We start from the raw sequence: 23,422 nt of genomic DNA on the forward strand, positions 1-23,422 counted from the left end.
AATAGAGATTCAATTAAATATTGAAGTTCCTCGCAATTGAGAAGACCCCATGCCAATAATTCTTTTTTTTCTGGAAAGGTAACCTCCAAATAAAAAACTATGACAAAAACTGAGTAACCCCCACCATAAATTTAATGTCATCCCCTAAAAACCTTCAACGTATTCAAGACTTGCAAAACTTCACCACAAAGAATTGAACAAACATTACTTAATGCGTTGTAATATTATTTGTGAAGAAATTAAATAAAAAGGAGATGACACAAAAACAGAGAACTCAAACGTGAGAAGTCATTTTAAATATAAGACTGTTTTGTAACAACAATATATTTAATAGCCAACACTGCACATCATATCCTAGGGTTTGATGCCTGTTAAAATTGTCGAGAAATACCAATGCAAAAACCGAAGGGTGTTGTTCATACAGATTTCAAATAGTAAAAGGGTTTCCTCGGGTCTAGATGAAAGAGAAAAATTAGACATATCTGTAATAGAGTTACATGTAAGACCAAAATTGTTAAATAGTAATGTGGCTTATGATATAATGGTGAAATTGAGTAGTTCACAAAAAAACCCAGCAAGAACTAAATATTATTATATTGCTGAATGCAAAGGCCATAACACTCTAAAAAGACAATTCTGGGAACATACCCCAGGCAACTTTGGTGAAATGGATACCTCTCAGTCTTGACACTAAACCAAATGAGATTGATTATTCAAGCACCTGTGATTTGACCTAACCAACAGATTACATCATAATTCAGGATGTTTATCCTCTTGACCAAAAAAATGGTTCTACCTGCAGTTGAAGAATATTAATGTTTGGCCAATTAAAATGTTGTTCAACAGAACCCACATTTATGATATCCCTAGTATTTTGGTAGGCGTGTTAAACATTTTTCGTTTCTGTCAACATTCTTACACCACATTCTTTAGCATTCATATTTACCTTCATATTGCAGCCTTCATACGATCTTTGAACTAGGTTTGCTTGATTATTGGTTTTAGTGCAGGTTTCATATCTTGTGGTGTCCAAAACAATAAGCATCTGAAAACTATAGACTTACCAAATTTAATTCGGTGCCTTGACCACATAGTGGACTTGCAATAAACAACTATGTAGTTCAATACTGTTTCAATTTCACTTTTTCATGCAAAAAATTTGTCTTCCATTAATTACCGTAGTAGATATTGGACCAGGTAGAAACATGTACAGCACCATGCTCCTCTCCATTTCAATCCAGGGAAAGAAACACTGACAAACATGAGTAATAACAGTTCCAAGCTCAACAATAACAACACATGAGACAATATATTAATAAGCTTTGCATACCATCTGCTCAAGAATCCCCAAAATTGAATCTGTCCTAATATAGCCATGAAATATGAAATTCAATATTGAAAGGAGACCCAATTAACGGAGCAGCGGCAACGGCAACGGCAACTTGAAAGCTATGCAGTCAAGAACAAGATCTTATGAGCCATAGATGTAAAGAAAAAAAAAAAAGAAAACAAAATTAATATGCAAATATGTCTTCTTTTGTACCTAAATTACCAATTTTTAGCATTAGAGATACAACAAAGTTTTGCAGAAGTTGTTCAACATGAGATGAGTTACACAGTATATAATTCCTTTACCAATTCAAAAACTTGACTCACCATTCCCAGAATTCCTACTCCCACTCTGGCAAACCCAATAAAGGAAGAAGCCATACACAATAGTACCAACAAGCCAGAAGTCAACAACCAGATAAGCTTGTGTTTATGAATCTTTATCTACTTTTAAAACTTTGGTTCTATTCTGTCAACGATGATTTTAGCTCTCCTGCCTTGTGCATTTCCAGCACAATGTCACATCCCCCAATAAGCTCACCTTTGTAATATAATTGTGGAAAAGTTGGCCAATTGGAATATGTCTTCAGGCCTTGTCTGACTTCTTCATCACTCAAAATGTCAAAATGACCAAAGTCTAAACCCTCTTCATTCAAAGCATTTACAACCTTTGAGCTAAAGCCACATCGAGGGGCATCCGGTGTGCCTTTCATGAAGAGCATGATAGGAGAAGAATTGACTAGTTTTTTCAACCGATTATCAAGTGACTCTTTGGGCAGCACTCCTTTCTCCAAGACAATGTTCTTCAGCTCTCCACTTTTGTGCATCTCTATCATGATATCTGATCCACCAATAAGCTCACCTTTTATGTATAATTGTGGATAGCTAGACCAGTTAGAATATGTTTTAAGACCTTGCCTTACCTCTTCATCAGTCAGAATGTTGAAGCTCCCAAATTCTACTCCTCCTTCTCTAAGAATTTCAACAGCCTTTCGACTAAAACCACAGCGTGGCTCTTCAGGAGTGCCCTTCATAAATAACATGATTGGGTTGGAGTTTATGATGCTCGCTATTCGAGAACTTAATGATTCACTTATACCAGTTGAGTCCGCTATACCACCATTGCCAGACTCTGAGATAACAGTATCAGGTTTAGGTTCAGTAGAAGTAGCTTTTGCAGTTAATTCACCAGACTTGTTAGCAGTTGAGAGCAAGCCATGGTCTTTAAATATTTGTTTCAGTTCCCCACTTTCATGCAGTTCAAGGGTGATATCACAGCCTCCAAGCAGCTCACCCTTACAATACAGTTGTGGAAAGGTTGGCCAGTTGGAAAATGCCTTCAGGCCCTCACGCACTTGTTCGTCACTTAGAATATCAAAGCTGCCATATTCTACACCCTCTGATTTCAAAACATCCACAACCTTTCTGCTAAATCCACATCGTGGCTCCTCAGGTGTCCCTTTCATAAACAACATGACAGGTTTGGAATTCATAAGTTGTTGCAGTTTGCTCTTAACTGCATCACCAGACTCTATATCAGTTTTAGCAGTCTGGGGTAATTTATATATTTGTTTCACTGTCTCGATAACTGTCGAACTAGCAGACATTCCAAGACTAGCAGGACTATCTGTCTCGGCAATGTCTATGGAGCCAGACACCTTGGCCACTTTGTTGGCCAACTCTGATGGATTTGCACCCTCCAGTGTATCTACAACCTTCCCATCCTGCAAACATTAGCACATATGAGGGTGCTATTATTTCAGCAAAACACTCATAACTTGACAACTGGGAATGCAAATTAATGATAACCAAACATGCAACCACAGTAGTCAAGACATAATTTTTCTGAACACCATTTTCTTACATAGGCATTAAACATTAGGCTGTCTTTATTATCCTTGATATCACGGTAACAAAATCCATCTATAAAGTAGACTAAAAACCTTGGCAAAAATGCATCTGAAAAAGGCTTCACAGAAAATCATCTCATGCATATACAAAGTGAAATGGTCTTGTTATGGATATCAATGTAAAAAAAACTAAATAAGCAATTTATGTGACCACAAAACTAATGATGAAATTCAATTTTGTACTGCTTTTTCTTTTCTTTTTTAAAATTTCTCCCACATTTTAATTTAATTTGCAATCCGCATTTTATCTTAACATGCACACATACAAAATTACTATAAAGCATAAAACAGCAGATGTGAAATATGCTTATACAACCCTTATCGCAATGCCAAATTTTACAACCTATTAACTCTAAAAGAAATCTATATCAAAAGAATCAATCAAATTGAATTTGCTTATAGAACCCTATGATCAATACTAAATGTTTCACTCTATTAACCATAAAGCTCGATTGTTAATAATATCAATGTGGAAAACCCGAGGTATGAATCTATATAACCAAAAAATATTGACTAAAACCAAGCTCTACATGACAAAAATGGGCCCTTTTCTCTCATCAAAATTCTGGCAAGAGTTGAGAAATAATAACTGAATTTGATATTTTGTCTCCATTGGTAATTTCCCCTTGCATGGAGTATTTAGATTAGATGCCACAACCAAAGGGTAACCTTCCATCAAATGCACCCAACACACAAGACTTGCACCTGGTCTCATCCATTGGGTTCCACCACAGCTAGAATTGGATGTGATAGTTTGGCCAATTAAAGATCAATATTTGTACATATGAACAAGTAACATGTCCCTTGGGGATTTGAACATGGGTTTCCACTATGAAAGATCTGATATTTTACCACTTAAGCTTAACCCACTTTAATACCAAAGTTTAGTTTAATTCCCAACCCTCGTTAATTGCAGTTAACTCAAAATTAAGTGATGCATAATAAATAAGACTCACACTCCCCGTTTTTGGGTTAGTTGTGAAGAATAAAAATTATCAGACCTAAGGATGGTTTTTTAAAGTTGAATTTTGATGGGGTTGCCAAAGGCAATCCGAGAACGGTGGGAGAGGGAGTGATCATCCACTCTCCTTTAGGCTCCTTCAAAAAATAAGGACCAAATTTCCTTGGCATCAAGTCTAATAATGAGGAAAAAGCTATAGCATTGCTAGAAGGATTGAAAATGACAAAATTCATGAATAGTAAGGGATTGGAAGTCAAAGACAACTCTCTTGTAAATTATTCAGGGTTGCATTAAAGATAATAGTAAAGACTGGAAACTAGGGAGCTGAATAAAGGAAGCTAAGCTGGTAGATGCCAGCTTTGATTAACTTCCAACATTGCTACATATTATCCAATGGTATTGCAACCATCCTCCTAATTTCTGTATTCATTCAAAGTAATTATTTGTTATGCCTTGTTAAAGCATTATGTTCATTATGCCACCATTTGCTCTTCAATTTACTTCATGTGCGTGGTATTCTTGTTACGTGCACTCCCACTATGGTGATCAGGTGTGAAAATTGTAGAAAAAAGCTCTAAATTTTGGTGCTTGGGGTTTCTTCCTTGGAGTTTTGTTTGCCTCTACACAGATTTTCATGTAGTCTGGAAGTTGCATTTGTTCTCTCAGGATGCCACATGTTAAGAGAGGTCAAGAATGCTTATTATGGTGTGGTATCTAGTTATTGACTGAAGCGCAATATCAAAGATTTTTGTTCCCTAACATTTGTTAAAGACAAACTTGGTGAGGTGGGTGGAGAATTACAGGTGCCAAACACTCAAGAGCATCAATAGTGGAGGATTTTGCTGCCAAATTGGAAGCATATGCACCTGACACTGTGGTTCCTGAATGGATTTTGCATGCACTGTCTCCTGCAGCAGCTAATGTGCTCATGGCCGATAGATCAGATGTGGAGGAGACATGGATGGATTGCTCGAGGTAATGCATCGGCAATACATTCTTCCACTTCATCTTGTATATGTGATGATGTACCATTTTTCGAGGACATTATACATAGATAATTTTTAGGAAATGACCATTTGGAGATTTCTATCTTTTAAAAACTCCCTCATTGTTGCCAACAGGGGTTATTAGGCTGCTAAGCAGGATTATGTAGGCCCAGGGATCTTAATGGTTGCTAAAGATTGTGCTGCACATTAATGTCTCCCTTTGGATTTTAATTTTTGACTCTGTGTATCCAGTGTGTTTTCTAGACAGTGTAGTGCTTTTATGTAATAACCTGAATTTAGTTCTTCTGACGAATCCCATAATGTACATGTTATTCTCTAATAAGTTTGGAACCCTACAGAACCCACAACTACCTTATCAAAAAACAAATAAAATAAGGCTCACATTTGAAAGAGAAACATCTATTCATTACCTCTAAAAATAAGCAACTACAGTTTGACTCAATAACAGACAGATTCCCTTGTTATGGGGTTAGTAAGAAGGAAACAAGAAGTTTGTGTAAACTCCATCGCCTGCTGAGAGGTGGAAGATACATGTGGATGGTCATCCAAAGGAAGATCAAAGGCCACTATGTACAGTGGTGTTTGTCTAATGAGTATAGGGGAATTTCCTTTTCGACATTGGCCCAGCCCTTCAAACATATTCTGAGCTGAGGAAGCTCAGATAAAACCACAATTCAGAAATCCAGGTGCAGTTGCTCCAGGTGTGATTCTTGAACCCAATCTAAAATTTTGGGGTAGCATCTGGCTCAGAAAACACTACTACCCTTTATAATTGGAGATGTGCTACTCTCATCCATACTATCTTTTAGATTATTTCCTCCACGAAAAGGGTTTAACTCAAGCATGTTAGAAGAAGCCATAAAAGAAGTAGACTGCTTCCTTGCAAATTCTGATACTTAATGTCTGAATAGCATACCTTTCACTGATGAGGAGTTAAATGGCAACATTCATAGGAAACAGCTGGCGATACCCATTTTCACAGGCAGCCATAGGTTATCTTTGATGGAAAGGATAAGAAAAGCTTTCTCGTACTCTTGGCTTCTTCATACAGAAGTTAGGAATTCTTTTTCTAGGGTATGGTAATTTTAATTAACATTTTAAAATGGTGTATATAGCTAGTGTTGCTTATAATATGGTAGTACTTCTTTTGATTTGGGATCTCTATATAATGATTCAAGCAAGCCTTTTTTAGTATCTTCCCATTACAACAGCCGAGAAGATAATTATAATTTGATTGCCTGGACAGATCCAATAGTCATGACTATAATTGGTCAATGACTATAATTGGTCATTGACTATAAGTAAGATTTAGAAGGGCGGTATCAGCCATTTTATGAGAAATTCTTCATTTGTGATTCTGAAATGTCATGTCAGAGCCTTGCTTGAAGTCATGATGCGGAAGCAGATGCACACTGTAGTTATTTAATTGCTGAGGGAGTGGAAGAAAAAACATTTGTTGTTTAATTGCTAGGGGAGTGGAAGAAAAAACATTTGCTTCTTCAGGGTCTCACTTCTCAACTGTTGCTTTAACATTAATTCTGAGGTGCAGGGTTAGGATGTTTATCACTGTGTTTGGATAATACTGAACCCTGGGCAAAGGATATGATAAAGACAAGTGCACAGGCTCTATCAGTAAAATGTTTTACCAGCTACATCAAAACAGTAATGAGGAGACGAAACACCACCCGCAGAAATGCAAATAATGGTGCAAAACCTCTTTGAACTCCAAGGAAAAGTAGTTTGTATCAAGTTCCAGCTTTGTGTAGCGCTGATGAACTTTGTTGTGACAAAGGATGTGAACTTTGTTTCTGATTATGTAGATGTAGTTCACCATGTTGCTGGACTGCAGGTTTTTTCCACTGATTCCAGGGGGGTATTAAACGTGTAGTGGAATCGGAATCAAATTCAAAACTACTGTGGGTGCATCCAGGGATTGATCTTTTGGATGCCAAAACATTTCGATGAACAATAGTTCATTTCCATACAATTCCAAGGATGACATGGTGATTGCAGACTGATTCTAGCAACGTTTGACTTTTGAAAAGTGAAAAAAAATCTAAAAATTTATAAACAAAACCTCTGCCCTCTGTTCGAAATTTTCATTCCTTTTATGCTGTCAACACAAATTCGAAAAAGGATTGCATGAAATGACATCAAAGTGAGCAAAAATTTGTAGAAACCGTGACTCATCAAACCAGTGGATGCCATTGACCTGTGTATCTATCGATTCCGATGGATGCAAGGATGCAAAAAATAGACCATAAGTAATTGCAGTATGTTTCAAAAAGCTGTGGACTGTGAGAGGCAGATGAAGGATGCACAATTTATTGCTAACATCCTTATACAGTGCATTAACAAAGTGGGTCCTCAAAAATGTTGTTCAACTAATAACAAACAATATGTTAGTTGAAACATGGTTCTCGGTATATTTTGGACACCTTGTGTTGTGCATTCACTCAACCTCGTGCTAAAGAAGATGGGTACAAAAATAGATTGGATCAAACAAGTCTATGCTGAAGCTGAATTGATCCAAATATTCAACACAAACCACCACATGTCGCAGGCTACTTTAAGATCATTCTTGGGACTAGAGCTACTGAAGGCAATTCAATTTTCAAATAATGCAATTTTTTTATTTTATGTTTTACTTTAGTAATTTATTTTAAAAATTATATATATACTTTCTTCTGCGTTTTTTATTATTTTATTTTTTATTTTCAAATAGACTCTTGAGACTAAATTTGCATCCAACACAATCATCTTGAGATGACTTGTGAAGGTGCAAAAGATACTTTTTGGTATGGTCATTAGCCAATCATGGGCAATATGGGAGCATTCCAAAATTGAGAGGGCAGCAAATGTAAAGCAAATGATTCTTGATGACAGTTGGTGGGATCGTGTGGGATATCTTCTTAGTTTCATCAAGCCCATCATGAGTATGATCCGCTTTATTGACAAGGATAAGCCATACTTGGGGGAGGTTTATGATGGCATCAACTCAATGATTGAGAAGATGAAATCCATCATAAATGCAAAAGAGAAAGATTCTGAAGAAACCTTCTTCAAAGAGGTGCAATTAATTTGTGTTGAGCAATGGAACAAAATGAACACCCCACTCCATATTCTTGCTTTCGCATGGACTTCCAAATATTACAGAGAATAGATACTTGCTATGCCAAAAAGGCACCACCATGCTATGATTCAAAAGTCAACAAGGGTTTAGGAAAGCTATTAACCAAGCTCTTCCCTGACTTTGATATGGAAGATGCAGTTACAAATGAATTTGCTGATTTTGTAGCCTCCCATGGTCAAAGTGCTTCTACTCTTTGTGACAAGTATAGGAAGAATGCTCACTCTTGGTGGTACCTCCAATGGCTACTCTTCGTGACACCTCCAATGGATACTCTTTGTGACAAATATAGGAAGAAAGCTCACTCTTAGTGGTACTTCCAATGGCCACAAATTGCCACACCTCCAAATTCTTGTGATCAAAATTTTATCACAAGGTTATGAATTTTCACCCACTCTCTAAATTTGATTTTATCATTTAAAAATTACTATTTTCAAATTTGAAGTTTGATTTATAAAATTGTTAATTTAACAATTCCAATGTGAGTTCCCTTTGCTTCAATAGGTTGCCAGTTCTTCAACTGAATGAATTTGGAGTACATACTTCTCCATCCACTAAATGAAGCACAATCAATTGGGCATCAAACAAAGTAGAGGAGCTAGTTTTCGTGCATTCCAACTAATGCCTTTTTACTCACAAAGATGATAAGTACAAGGAAGGGGCAACGAGGTTGTGGGATGTTGAACCAGAGCAAAGTGACTTGGATCTCCCTTTTGTTTCACAATCTTCAATATTTATGGAGTCAAGTAGCCAGCATATTTTTACTGCAAGTGCCAATGGGGTTCCATTATCTAATGTTAATGTCATTGAAGATTTTGGTCTTGATGATGACCCATCTGATGCTGATTAGTAAACTGATTACTAACTGTATTATTTATATGTTATAATATGATTATCTATCTGACATTCAAGTTTGATCCTCTTGATATTGAAAAGTGAATTTAAATTACTAGGGGAAAGGACCCAGTAGTTGTGCACCCTAACTTCGTGCTTCTCAAAATCCTACTTGGAAATTTCAAATCACTCCAATTTTTTTACAGCAGCTTACTTGGCAAGTCCCCTACTTATAACTAAGGTTTCAGGGCCACATCATCAAATATGATGCCACATCATCAAATATGATGCCACATCAGCATGCTTTTTGCCAAGGTGTCCAAAACAGCACCCCCAAAAAGTGAGACCAATAGGCGTGCAAAAGAGACCCCAATAGTTGTGCAGCTGACATGGCATCACCTGATTGGTTACTTTTTACAATATTAGTACATTTCTTAACAACTGCTGGTACATTTCCTAACAACTGTTGGTACATTTCCTAACAAAAATTGATATTTTTCGTTTCAAACAATAGGTTTTATTTGTTCAATTTTTGGAACAAAAGGTATCAACAACCCTCACAACAATTGATACATGCTCAACTACTGGGTCCTTTCCCCTATATTATGTTTCAAAATTTGAAATTCATAATGGTTTTAATTAGCATATGCATTAGTTAGCAGGAGCTTTAATCATCACTGTTTCCATACTGCTACTGCTTAAGGATATTGAGGATACTTAAATAAATCAATATCATATAAGAATACTTCTTTCGTGAGCAAAACTTGCATTTGAGTTTATGATAGTTTTAACTTTGGTGGTTCATGGGGATTAAGCCAAATACCATATACGTTATAATTAGATACAACAAAAACCATGTGTATTTTGTTTATAACGGTGACCTTCCTTGTTTAGTGGCATATATGTAGATGGAAATATATGTCATTTCAAGGCTGCAAAAACAACAGATTGTCATTTTCATAGTTAGATCTGACCTGGCAATTCTGTGAACAATTTTCTTTGAGAATATGATATAATAGGTTTATCATAGCCAAAAATATAAACACAGGTGAGATTTCCAGTCAATAAAGAGGTAACTGATATTTTGCAAGAAACAAGCAACTATGAATTTTGTCTCTAAAGAAGGCCACATGGATTATGCTTAAAGGAAGGGAGCTAGAGTTTTGCAGCTTGCTTGACTAAAGATGACTAGGTTTCTGTTTATTTAAATGGAACTGACGTTTTTTCTGAAAAAAGAGTCAACTAAAATTGTTTGGATGAAAAAGGCAGCTAATAATTTTGCTTTGATACAGGAAACAGTTAGGGTTATTCTTAGTTAAACATACTTAGGGATTTTTCAAAAAAAACTAAAAGGCAACTAAGATTTAAGAGCCCCACAATGTTTCAAGAAACACAACGTCTGGTAGCAGTTCTGCATTTTAACAGCCCACAATGTGAAACCCATTGCAATGGCCCATTTATTGGCTGTATTTAAGACCTGTGTTACCATTTTGTTCAGGGAAACCCCCAGGATCCAGGTTCAGTTTGAACCCAGTCTAAGTCCCAGTTCAGATCCTCTGCAGGGCCACCAAGGCTCCTACAAAACGGACCCTGATTAGGCCAGGTCTGCTACAGAGCAAACCTGGCTAATCCAAGTCCATTTTGCAGGACCCAGACAAAATCCAGGACAAACCCAGCTAAAAAAGGCAGAATTTTTTTTTTTTTTCTTTTTTTTGCCATAGGTGGACTGTTGAACCTAAAATCATGAGACTTAACCCTAAAAGTGACATTTAAATGATTTGAAACACTAACACAAACTCTTTTTACCTCATTTTGAATGCAAATGATGCAAACAAAATATACTTGCTGAACATTCATTCTTACTTGTCATTACAGAAATTGAGTTGACGATTGATCATTGAAGGTTCCAAAATAGTTGGATTGCTAATCCTATAAGTGTGCAATACCCATTCTCTGCCAAGGAGATCCTAGAGGAAGATTTTTGGATTAGATAAGTTATTTTAACTTCTTTCTTCATATTTGATATTGCAAACTCTTTTGTTTTTGTTTTCATTTGTATACCTATATGTACATACCAGATATATATACATATATAAATGTGACACATATTTATATATTAGATATCTAAATACATATTGTTTTCGTTCATTTGGAATGTGTTGTTTTCAAACTTGTTGCCATAGGGATTACAATGGCAACCGATTCTAGCTCCATGGATCAACCTTACTTCAAAACAAAACCAGATTCATTGTTGTGGAAGTGTGTTGACATGATACAACAAGGTCCAAGTGATGGGGAATATGATTGGATTTGTAGTGGGTGCAACATGCAATATAATAGCTCATACAGTTGGCTGAAAGCGCATTTGTTTAACATTCCTAGAATGAGCTTCAAAGCTTGTCCGAGCAAGAAGTGTGCACCTGAGCCAGCATCTATATTGGCGAATTAATTAGACTCAAAAAGCAATTGCCCATAGAACAAGTCATCGTTTGGCAAGGAAAACATCTTGGGAAATGGTGCCCCCTCCTTTCCTATCTATTCTTGAAATTGTAGTAGAAAGCCACCCATTTTTTGTCATGCATCAAGAAGAGCCCCTTCACATAAGAGAACAAAGGGACCATTGAAAAGGCTTTTCACTCACCATATTGGCAAGAAATATTGAGCAAAATTACTAAGGCTCCAAAAGGGTACAAGAGCATGGGTTATAACCATGGTTCCAAAACTCACCACAAGTCGTGCGAGTTATCCAAGTCGCCAAGCCGAGCAGACCTTGCCAAGTTTTTATGACTCGGCCCGAGTCATGGAATATGATATATAATTTCATATATATATAATTGTAAAAGTATGTAATTTCAAGATTTTGCCGAGTTGTAGCCGAGTCACAAATCGAGTTGGCCTTGCCGAGTCCGAGTCTAGGAACTTTGGTTATAATATGGTGCCTAGTAGCTTAATGGTAAAGGAGGTAAAACTTGTAGAAGATTCATTGAAGCCTATTAGGGAATCATGGGACAAGAAACAGGTGTCCATCATTTCCAATGGATGGAAGGATAGCAAAATCTGTTAGGAATATTTACATCATTCCCGTGTCTCTAGGTTTATTAGTGTGTCCTTGGTATACATATAATAATCATTTGTTAGTTTGTTTTAGTTTGCTAATACCCATGCATAGTTGTTATGGTTTTGTTTCAGGAGTGTCCATGTAAAGGATTGGTTATAGGTGCTCTCCTATAATATAGCAGATGTAAGTCTTATAAATTTGTATTATGTATTATTGAACAATATAGTAGAATCACAACATTCTGAAAATCTAACATATCAGAGCTGCGTTTGCTTTTTTCCTATTTTTTGACAGCATAAACGTAGAGGATTTTGCATTTGATTTTCTAGATATTATGTGTCATCCTATTTTCAATTAGAGGTGCTGCCATTTATTCCCAGGACTTGAGTGAGGAAGCGTTAAAATTTTCACTCACCAAATTTTGTCTCAATGTTTTCCAATGCAGGCCATAAACGAGCAAGTTCATTCTCATCTGATTGTTTGTGAAAAGCCAGACCACTATAATCCCACCTATCACCCCCATGTATCATAAAACTGTTAAACAAACCACCACTATCTTGCTTATTTTCCTCTAAAAATCCACTAAGTCCACTACAAATCTTCCTCCTACGACTAGTGGTCTTTATGTGTTGTCTTGTTGTGACCTTTTCACACATCACCCATTGCTAACGGGGACCCCCTCTTTTCCTACTTTTTGCGTTGTTGGGTTAGGGTTTTGGCTGCTTAGTGGGCAATTTTGTGTTTCTCATGCCCGAGTCTCAGAGTTTTGGTCATGCCTAGGGCCGTTTAGGGTTTTGAGATTATAGGATCAAGCGCGTCAAATTGAGATTTTAATGATTCTAGTTTTGTCTAAGTGTTGACCCTTTTGGAGCGTTAACGTGTTTTTAAAGATGTCCTCATCGGTGATTTAAGTGCTAAGGTGTTTTCAGACCTTTTGGAGTTGTTTTCTTGCTCCTAGAGAATTATTCAAGTTGATTTCGCACTTTGTCCCGATAGATTTCCTTGTGTTACACTCCAATTTTTGATAAATTTGCCTAAGTCCAGTTGAGTTTTATTAAGTTTCTAAGTTTCTAAGTGATTCTGAGTGGAAAAATCATCATTTTCCAGATGAAAATCCATATTCTAAGGGTTAAAAGGTCAAAATTCCATACTAGAGGTGCTTTTCCCCTCATATTCCTGACTACCCATGGTTTTCCCCTCTCAAAATCCAAACTGGACGTGGATTTCCCCTGATATCCATACTTGCTCCATTTTTCCACCACTGTGAATCCATACTAGGGTCGTTTTTCCCCTGGAAGCATAAAATTTGACTAAGTGTCAAGATTTATCCTGAATACCCACGTTTTTCCACCAAGGAGGTATGGACGAGGTTGCGGTTGACATTTGCATTCATTCCACACCTAGGTCGATTTTCCACTGAGAGTACTTTTCATGATTTTTGAGTCCAGATTTTCATCCAAACTGAGGTCGTTTTTCCACCAGAGGGGCAGTTTGAGTAAATAAAGTGATTTTAAAGTCTGGATTTTCATCCAAACTAAGGTAGATTTTCCCCTAGAGCCATTTTATGTGCATTTTGATGGATTTTGTTGGAAATTTTGTCCATACTAAGATCCATTTTCCCTTATGGGGAATATTTTGACGTTTTAAGTAATCTTGATGGGATTTTTTAATCCCTACCTGGATCGATTTTCCCAAGTGGCTCAAATTTTGATTTAAATTGCAATATTTTAATAAAGAATTAAAATAGAGCCTTGTTTTAATTGTTTTTTAAAGAAGCAATGATTATTTAATAAATTTAAAAAACAATTAAATGATTTGCAATAAGCATTTAATGTTTTCAACCTTCTAGAAGCAAATCAATTTTACCTAAGCAAGTATAAGAACAAGTGTTTTATCCCATATAGCTTGTGTGGTAAAGTTGGTGATGAAAGCAAGTTTAAAGAGAGGAGTCCAACATTATTTTATTATTAAATTTGTCAGGTGTCTCCATGCAAAGGCGATTTTCTCTCTTATTGGTGATTTTTGATGAAGTGTTTTGTTGGAGTAGTTGAAGACTTCTATTTTATTCCTCCATTTTTCCAGCTTAGCGATTCACTCCATTGCTGCCATTGAAGTTCCTTGACTCCATTGTTTCAGATTTTCGATTTTTGGGAGTTAGCAATTTTTCCTAGTTTGGCAACTTTGATGATTTTAGAGGGCTCCTACCTCTAAGTTGGCGATTTTCCTTGGGGCTGCCATTTTTGCTGCTGTTATCAGACTGGTTTGCTGCCATTGAAGACCCCCATACCACAATTTTGGTGAAGTTTGCCATTTTTGGAGGAAATCCACGACTTTGGTGAAGTTCGCCATTTTTGGAGGAAATCCACGATTTTGGTAAAGTGCGATTTGAATTTCAACTCCAAACTTTGATGATTTTCCTTAATATTGTCTTGGTTATTTGCTGTTCTCAGACCATTGTTGGCAGATTGTATGCACATTAAAGACATGTTTCAGATTTGAAGGTGGCACCACAGCTGGGAAAATATGATTTCCATTTGGCAAGTGTTCTGTGACATATTTTGGTGAATTCCATGCATGCTTGATACCGCCATTGCTCCCTACTTGTTGTCATTGCCTCAAATCTGAGCCTAAACGCCATTATTGCAGCAGGGGTGACCTCCATTGTTGGCTGTACATTCATTTTTCAAACTTAAACTTTCATTGCCAGCCAACTCCAAACTTAACGATATGCCTTCGGGAGAGTTTTCAAGTCATTTTCAGTCAATCACTTGACCATTTGAGGGCTGTTACAGGTCTGCAACTTCGCCATGGCTGTTTGTCCTCAGAAAATTTAACTCTTACCAGCCATACCATTATTCCCGGATTTGACTTGCTTACATTGTATAAATTGTTTTCCATCAAATTTATGCACATTTAGATAATTGCAACTTGTTTTGAAAGGCTAATTTGTATAGTTGCAGGTTGTCTTCAGATTTGTGACCTCCATTGTTGACTGCAGAAGGTGTCTTCAGACATAATTTTTTGTGAAAAGTTGAAAACACAACCTTTCACACCTTTCCCTAGTCATTCTTGATCCGGTATACTCCTTTGCACTATAATTTGCACGAAATTTCTAAGTATAAGGAGTTGTTGATTTCATGAGAGTTTCATACCCTAATCTTGTCACATTTTGTATTTAAATTGTTAAGATCTACCTAGAGTGTGGACTATTTTCCTGACTTCATACCCTAATTAGCCTAAAATCATTAAGAAGTCAGGAATTCTATTGAGAATATTATATTTTTCCTAAGTTCTAACTTCAAGCTTCGTACAGGTGTGATGTCGAAGTCCGGATTTAAGGAAAGATGAGAACAACAGAAGATACTGGAGACTAGATTCTATCCAGAATCCAAGATGGAAGGAGATTACGGATTCAAACATGCATTTCTTGAGCCTGAACCTAATGCGACAGCAAATGTTCATTGTCGGAAATCAGATTCCTTCCCCAACGTATGTAAACATTATGAAGAGTGGCATTTTTCAAGCCGTTGGATTTCCACAATCCATACAATGCAGTTAGCTTATCTTGGAGTGTGCATGATGTTATGATCCTCGCTCGCAAATGATCAAGACTCCTAAGGGCGTTGTCATTGCCCACCTTGTTGAGGATGTGATTGCTGAAGTGTTTGGATTCTGGAATCCCATGTGGAGCAGATATGAAGAATGCAACTAAGGATGAATATGAAGAGCAGTACACGAAGAAGATGGGTGCGTGTAAGAATATAATAAACAAAGAGTGGATGATCAAGCCTAGGCTTCATCATTCCAAGGCTCCCAAGACACTCGTGTGCACAGACTTCAAAGAGGAATATAGTGACATTGATGGGGATGCCGCATGGTGCAATATACAATGGATGGATGTTCTACTTCATCCAGGATTGTTTTAAAGGGACATTGATAAATTGGTCTAGAATCACAAGTGACAATCTAGACTTTCAGCTGAGGAATGTAGAGCGGTCCAAGTCATTCACTGTGACTTCCTACTTGGTATACCTGCTTGCACAGTTTGTTTCATACAAAGGATTGATATGCAGAGGTGAAGTCGGGAATGGGCAAGGACAATTCAGGAGTCATGAGTGCTATCCCCAGCTAAACATGTATAGAATTGAAGACTATAAGAGAGTGAATAATGTATTCACAATATACATCATGCGGATGCTGCAAGGCGGAATCCACAGAAGATTGTCCAAGGAGGCAACAGAGCTAATAGAGAAATGTGGATCATGGTATATTCAGTTTCCCACTTTCACGTACCTTAGGATTCATGGGTTTCAATCCAAACCCTACAGGTTCCTAGGTATCCGTCCGACAAAATGATCTTGTTGGAAGTGGTGAGATAGCTTCTAGAGTTTGATTCCATTCAAAGAGAGAAGCATAGAACAGGCATGACATTCCCTATTTCAGTTGGGAAGATGTTGGAGGTTTGTCAGTCTGCCTTAGCCGCCAGCACTGCGAGTGAGGAGCTTGCATTCTATCGATTTGCAACCTTCGAGAAAAGAGAGATTTGATCCAGATAAGAAAGTTGGAAGGGTCAGGGGAGAGAAGTTCATCCACAAGGTAGACACAGAAGTTTATTGGGCCAACCTGATGGACGAGCAGGCAATGAAGAGACAAATGTGGTCCAGAATGTCAATGGATTTCATGAGGAAGTGTGGACTTTTCCTCATTCCTGATCAAGTGTTAGATGACAGGGATCATACGCATCCACAGTATGAAAATGAAAATGAAGAAGGCAATCTTATTGCCTAATTGGTCAGAATCAAAAGAAATTGATTTGAATGTATTGATGAGAGAGGTCTTGAGTTTCTCCCGTACATGGGTAGATATTCAGATGAATAAGTTAGTTGATATGGGTGTTTTCTTCACTTATGAAAAGATGAAGCCAGAAGAATCTACTTCCGAAGATGATCAGAGGACTATTAGTGATGTCAGGATTCATGCAGATGAAGAGAGTCAAGCTCCCAAGAGAAGGAAAAACATGCCAGGAGGAGTCAAGGCCAGAGGGAAGAAGATTAAGGAGGTCGAGAAGAAGAAACAAAAGACTATCATTCCTTCACCACCTCTCAGTGTCTCATCAATTAAGGAAATTGAAATAACAGAACACAATAAGGAAACCCAACAATGTTCCAACACAATGATACTACCAGAGAATATTCAGGAGTTACATGCCACAGCGACATTTGCTCCACCAAATGAGAATGATGATCAGTCGGGATCCCCTATTGTCCTTTTGGAGGTTAGTTTGGGAAATGAGATATATGATTTGACCAGGAGTAATCCTGATGATGATGATGATGATGATGATGATGTTATCTCGGCATTGAGAGGACTTGATCGAGATATGTGTCTTGATGATGGTATGGAGATGGCCGCTATTCCTGATTGGCTGATGAAAAGTATGGAAAAGAGTAAGAAGATGATAGGGGTACAGCCTATTGATAACATTGATGACTACCTAGCTAGGAGCAATAAGGAGAAAGAACCCAAGGGAGTTGAGATTTTGTCGCACATAGCTAGAGATGAGACAGGAATGCAAATTGTGCAAGTGGTTGTTCCTATTGGAGGTGTGACGACGGACATTGCTACTCCTATGGATTTCCATATTACTTCAATTGCCTTTGGCCGTACTACAAGAGAGCAAGAGTTTCAGGAGGTTGGTGATAACCTTGAGGCAATCAACGCAAGGTTAGATAGAGAAATCGAAGGGAAGGAGATGTAAAGAGAAGAGAATATCAAACTTAGAGAGTATATTGTGGGGATAAGGTGTGAGAATCCCACCGTTATTTCCCCTATTGCGGTTGATCATGGACTACATTCACACTATGAGGCAGTGAGAGATACACTCTCGGAGGTGGAGAAGTGGATTGAGAGTGCAAGAAAACAAGTAGATGATTTCCTTACTCAATTTGTCCAGGCATATGATAGGATAACAGGGCTCATGTTTAGAATCCAGTATTTGGAGGGAGTTTGGGAAAAATTCCGGCCTATTCAGGAGAAGACTATTCCACGCCTCAGAGCTTTGAAGAAGATTCCCAAGTCCATGTTGATCACCGAGAACATTGTGCACAATGGAGACAGGTACTATTTCCATGGCTGGTATTGTTCATTGGCCGTGAAGAAATCAACTTATGAGAACGCCCAGTTGAGTTGTACAGAGATGGAAGGATTGATTCAGGACATTCAGATGAAGATCCTTGCCTCAATTGAGGAGTTATTGGGTGTTGATGTTAGTGATGCTAGTGGTTTACACTTAGCCGAATTAAGAGACAAGATGAAACTTATGTATTTTTGTCACTTGGACTCTTTGAAGAAGAGTCTGAAGAAGAGTCAGATAGATGATTTGGTCTCTTTGTTGATTCATGCTCATAGTTCGCAGAAGTTCATGCCAGATTGGGAGAACACTTTGGATGCTTGCTCGGATTCACTGGACATGATTGATTTGCAGCAAGATACCTTGCCTAGCATTTCCATGGAGGAGTTAGATTTTGTATTGGCTAGATTCTTGGAGTTTGCTAGGAGAGAGAGAGATGCAAGGAGGAATCTTCTAGAAGATTCCCTATTTGATGACTAGGTATCTTTTTATTGGGCCATATGTTGGTGGCACCATTTTTTATGTAAACCCTAATTAGGGCAATTCAAGGGTTTTGTTGACATGATCTTGGTCGTTGATCTTGAATCAATCTTGGCCATCTATTTTGTAAGAGACTCTATATATACCTCGTTGTCTCTCATTTGTAAGAGAGATTTTTTGTAGAATTGTTGGTATATGCTGCAGCTATTTGAATCTAAATCATTGTTCAATTGTTGGTGATTTTGCTCTTCAAATGTTGTCTTTGCATTCATGGTTCTCAATTCCTCCAAGTTAGATTAGAATTTTAGATTAGAATTTGTTTTCATGTTTATTAGATTGAGTGAAAGATTTGTTAAATATATTTGTGTGGAATCCTTAATCCATACCACTAGCCTCTTGCTGCTGGTAAGTGAGCCTTGTGTGGTTGACTGGAAATTTGAGTAAGTTTAACTTCAACTATTACGCGTCCCTTGACAAGCATCAACTTGGATGGTGTCAACGTTTGATGGTGATAATCTGAAAATCCTTGAGTATACCTTAGATGATTGCACTAAGCTTGTGTCAATACCTATTTGTGAGACCCTGTATAGTTTGATTTCACTAAACTTGTTCATCATTTCCTACATTCCTAGGCCTAGAATAGATTTCCTAAACCCTATTCCTTTTGCCCATTTTTTAGTAAGAATTAAGTCCAGAACTACATTGTTAAATCCTAAGTTGTCAACATACCTATTCCACATATTTCATGATCAAAGAAGATAATCCTAACATTTGTGTAAGTCCCCAAATGAACATAGCGATTCACATCAACCATTGAGTTACCCACTCGTCAAGACCTGACATGTAGAAACCTTGGAATCATTTTAGTTGATCTTACCCTTAGCATCTGAGTTGATTTTGTTCAAGAGAGCGTAAATTACTTTGGTATTTTATTCTGAAATGTTATGTGCATAAAGCACACATCAACATGTACACGCGCTCAAAGGCCCCAAAAATGTTGTAGACCATAGTGTTTTCTAATCTTCTAATGATATTCCAAATCATCTACAAGCTCCAGTTAAGGTCATTGGAAATCACATAAGAAAAATGCCAATCCTTCTCGTTCTTCTTTATGTTCAGAAACCAATCTAGGATCTTGAACTATCTGGGAATCACCACTATTACCATTAGATTCCAATTCCTATGCCAACAACTCTCCAATCCTTTTGCTCATATCAAGATTAAAACACTCGAGATTGAAATTCATAACTTCATGTAGTAGAGTGAATTCTTCACTTCATGAGTTAAGTTTGTGGAGCGAAGTTCTTGCTTCATGATTTGACTAAGGGGAGCGAATTTTTTTCTTCACAAGTTTGTATCTTGAATAGGATAATCTTCATGACTTGAACAAATGAGGTGAAGTTTTGAACTTCATGTTTGAGCCTTTACGAGTGAACTTCATGTCGAAGGAGAGGTGAGCGAACTTCATGTATTTCAAGAGGAGATGAGCGAACTTCATGTTGGAGGAGAGGTGAGTGAGCTTCATGTTGAAGGAGAGGTGAGCGAACTTCATGTTGAAGGAGAGGTGAGCGAACTTCGAGTTGAAGGAGAGGTGAGCAAACTTCATGTTGGAGGAGAGGTGAGCGAACTTCATGTTGGAGGAGAGGTGAGCGAACTTCATCTTGGAGCTGAGATGAGCGAACTTCGTGTTTAACCAATATGGAGTGAAGTTGCTTTCTTTACAAGTTTACATTTTAAAACAAAATTGACAACTTCATGTTCAAGCACTTTGGAGTGAAATTCATGACCTAGCAAAATGAAGCGATCTTGAGAATGAAATATATCAACTTCGTGCATTGAAGGAGAAGAGCGAAGTGCTTACTTCATGAGTTGAAGGGAGTGAGCGAGGTTTTAACTTTGGTAGTTGAGAAAGATGAGCAAACTTCATGTTTTCACTGAGGAGAGCGAATTTCATAAGCATAAGTGAAATTGAATAAGCAAACGATAATCGCCTAAAGAAGATGCAATATCAAATGAACTTCATGATCTCATTTAGGAGCGAAGAAGAGTAATTTCACAACTTCAACTTCAAGGAGAGAGGAATGAACTTCAGGTTCAAGCAACTAAGAGCAAAATTGCTACTTCATGTGTTTGGGAGGAGGAGCGAAGTTCATGATCTTGTCAAGAAAAGTTATTTGTGAATGAAGTTGGATAAATGGGAGAAATGATTAAAACAACTTCGGGTTTCACCAATTTGAAGCGAAGTTATTACTTCATCAACTCATGATTTGGAGCGAAATTGCTACTTCATGTATTGAGAGATAGGAGTGAAATTTGTTACGTCATACACTCATGATTTGGAGCAAGGTTTTCAATTCACAAGCTACTGATTTTGAGCGATCTTACAACTTCATGTACTGAGCAAGGAGAGCGAAATTATGCTTCGTGAGTTGAGTGATTAGAGCAAATAAGATAAACTTCGAAGATTGATATTATGAAGCGAGATTCATGTTTTACAAAAACAATTAAGGCACGATTTAAGCGCCTTGGGCAAATTTGAATTTGATTTTGAGATAAGTCGGCTAACAGTAAATTTTAATTTTAATTGCATTACAAAGTCGGCCTTAGGGTTAGAGACACATCTATTCATTTGGATCGCCTATATAAGAAGAGTTAAAACAATCATTTCAACATCAAATCAAGCAGATTATCTTTTCTTTCTTGAGTGAATTTTGTCAGCAGTTAGCAGATCGCATCAGCAGATAGCGAAATTTATTTATAATCAGCAAACCTCATCGGCAACAAGGCAAATTTATTAGTAGCAACGTCTCCATCAAGGCGAATTCATTAGCAAGTGTGTTCTTTGAAGAGCAAGTTTGTTCATCTTTTCATAGCTCTTGCAGATTTTTATCAACAATTAGTCTCTTGAAAGGGTGAAATCAGTAAAATCTGAGGTGAAATATAAGATTTTGTTTGACAGAGGAGCCATTTCAGATCTGATTATAGTTAAAATTTGGTTGAATTGCATTGAATCAGATCTATATTAATCATAAAATCAATCTTTTTCAGTCAATAAAATTATATTTATCAAGAAGATTGATTTAAATTTGAATTTTACCTACCTTTCACTATTAATCTAACTTATACATCTCTTATAGGTGAAAGATGGCAGCTCCCAACCAAAACAAGACTCTCTCCCGTCAAGCACTCATTAAGGAAGATATGAAGGGGAGTACATTCGAGAGTAGGATCACGTCAAACTGGAGCAAAATTGGAGACACTCATCTTGGCAAGTTCGATACCAAGAAGTTTTGCCACCCATCATTCATCAACAAACCTAAGGCAATAGCCAAGAAGATGATTGAAAGTGGAGTTATCAATGCAGCTGGCTTTCCTCCCGCGGTGCAATGCTAGGAACTCATCGCGGAATGTGCTCAACACTATGATTCAGAGTCAAGGAGAATTGTCACAAAGGGCAGGAAGGTGCTTGCATATCTCTCAGAGACAGTTATCAGCGAGACATTTCATCTACCTGAATCCAAGGAGATGACTTATATAACTTTAGAAGGAACTAAATCGGCCTACAAAGATGACCCTGAGGCTTGTGCAAAGATCATTGATAAATTTTGGTTGAAGAAAACTAGAGGAGGCAGAAGTAGATGGCCGGATAGACTGCACAGGGTAGACTTCCATGATGAATACAAGGACTTCATCACCTTACTCCATCGAGTAATTGGAGCACCTGAGGCTTTCTACTTTGAAGAATGGATGTTCTACTACATTGAGACTACCACCCAAGACAAGAAGATGATCAATTGGGCAAGAGTTATCAGCAACAATATTGATAAGCAATTAAGGAGATTAATATGCACCAGAACATTCTATATGAGTTCTTATGTCATATATTCTATTGCAAGAATTTTTCAATATTCGGGACTCATGTATACAGGAGTAGTAGGAAGAAGACCTGGAGAAATCAAGGTGTATGATTGCTATCCACAACTTAGACATCCACTGAAACAACACTATAGGAGGGTGAATGATGCATTCACTATGCATGTCACGAGGCAGTTTCGAGGTGGATCACAACAAAGACTTTCTCCAGAGGCACAAGCTTTGGTAGAGCAATATCGTGCGTGGTTCATTCAGTTCCCGAAATTCACTTACATCAAAATCCAGGGATCTCCCGTTCCTCCCTACATGCTACCACGTTACCCAACAAATAGAGTGGTACTACTCGAGGTGGTAAGACAATTATTGGCATATGTCAAAACATATAGACATAAGCATGGAGCAGGTGTTCCTTTTCCCATCACACTCGGAGATTCCATTGAGTTATGCCCATCTATTTATGCAGCTGAAGATGTCGCGCAGGAATTAGCACGTCATTCACTCAAGTTATTCACAATGAGAGAAAATTTTGATCCATATGGTAAACTAAGAGAACTTTTGGGGAAAAATTATAGACATCGATGGCATTTAGAAGACTATTGGGTCAATATCCCAAATGATATAGAGGTGAAGAAGAAGATGATTTCCAAACTATCCCTCAGTTTCATCAGGGAAGGCAAACTATTCCATGTGGCTGATCAAGTTCAAGACAG

The 23,422-nt window shown here is 37.5% G+C and overlaps 1 protein-coding gene across 2 annotated transcripts in view; it reads right to left on the reverse strand.

Annotated features, from left to right (window-relative positions):
* Window positions 1–969: 969 nt before the first annotated feature.
* The window catches only part of LOC131029160 (monothiol glutaredoxin-S17), a 48,659-nt gene continuing 26,206 nt past the window's right edge, over window positions 970–23,422 (reverse strand). Inside the window, exons 3-4 of one of the 2 annotated variants that reach the window (XR_009102706.2) lie at window positions 1,657–3,053; window positions 970–1,449 (exon numbers count right to left, since the gene is read on the reverse strand). Coding sequence is in view for 1 of the 2 variants with exons in the window: in XM_057959556.2 (XP_057815539.1) it covers window positions 1,794–3,053 (1,260 nt within the window). In the remaining variant the exon portion in view is untranslated. Of the gene's footprint in view, window positions 1,450–1,514; window positions 3,054–23,422 lie in introns of those variants that run through there. The other variant, XM_057959556.2, reaches the window with a different exon arrangement.

Source organism: Cryptomeria japonica, chromosome 1, assembly GCF_030272615.1.
Source record: "Cryptomeria japonica chromosome 1, Sugi_1.0, whole genome shotgun sequence".
In the NCBI taxonomy this organism is placed as follows: domain Eukaryota; kingdom Viridiplantae; phylum Streptophyta; class Pinopsida; order Cupressales; family Cupressaceae; genus Cryptomeria; species Cryptomeria japonica.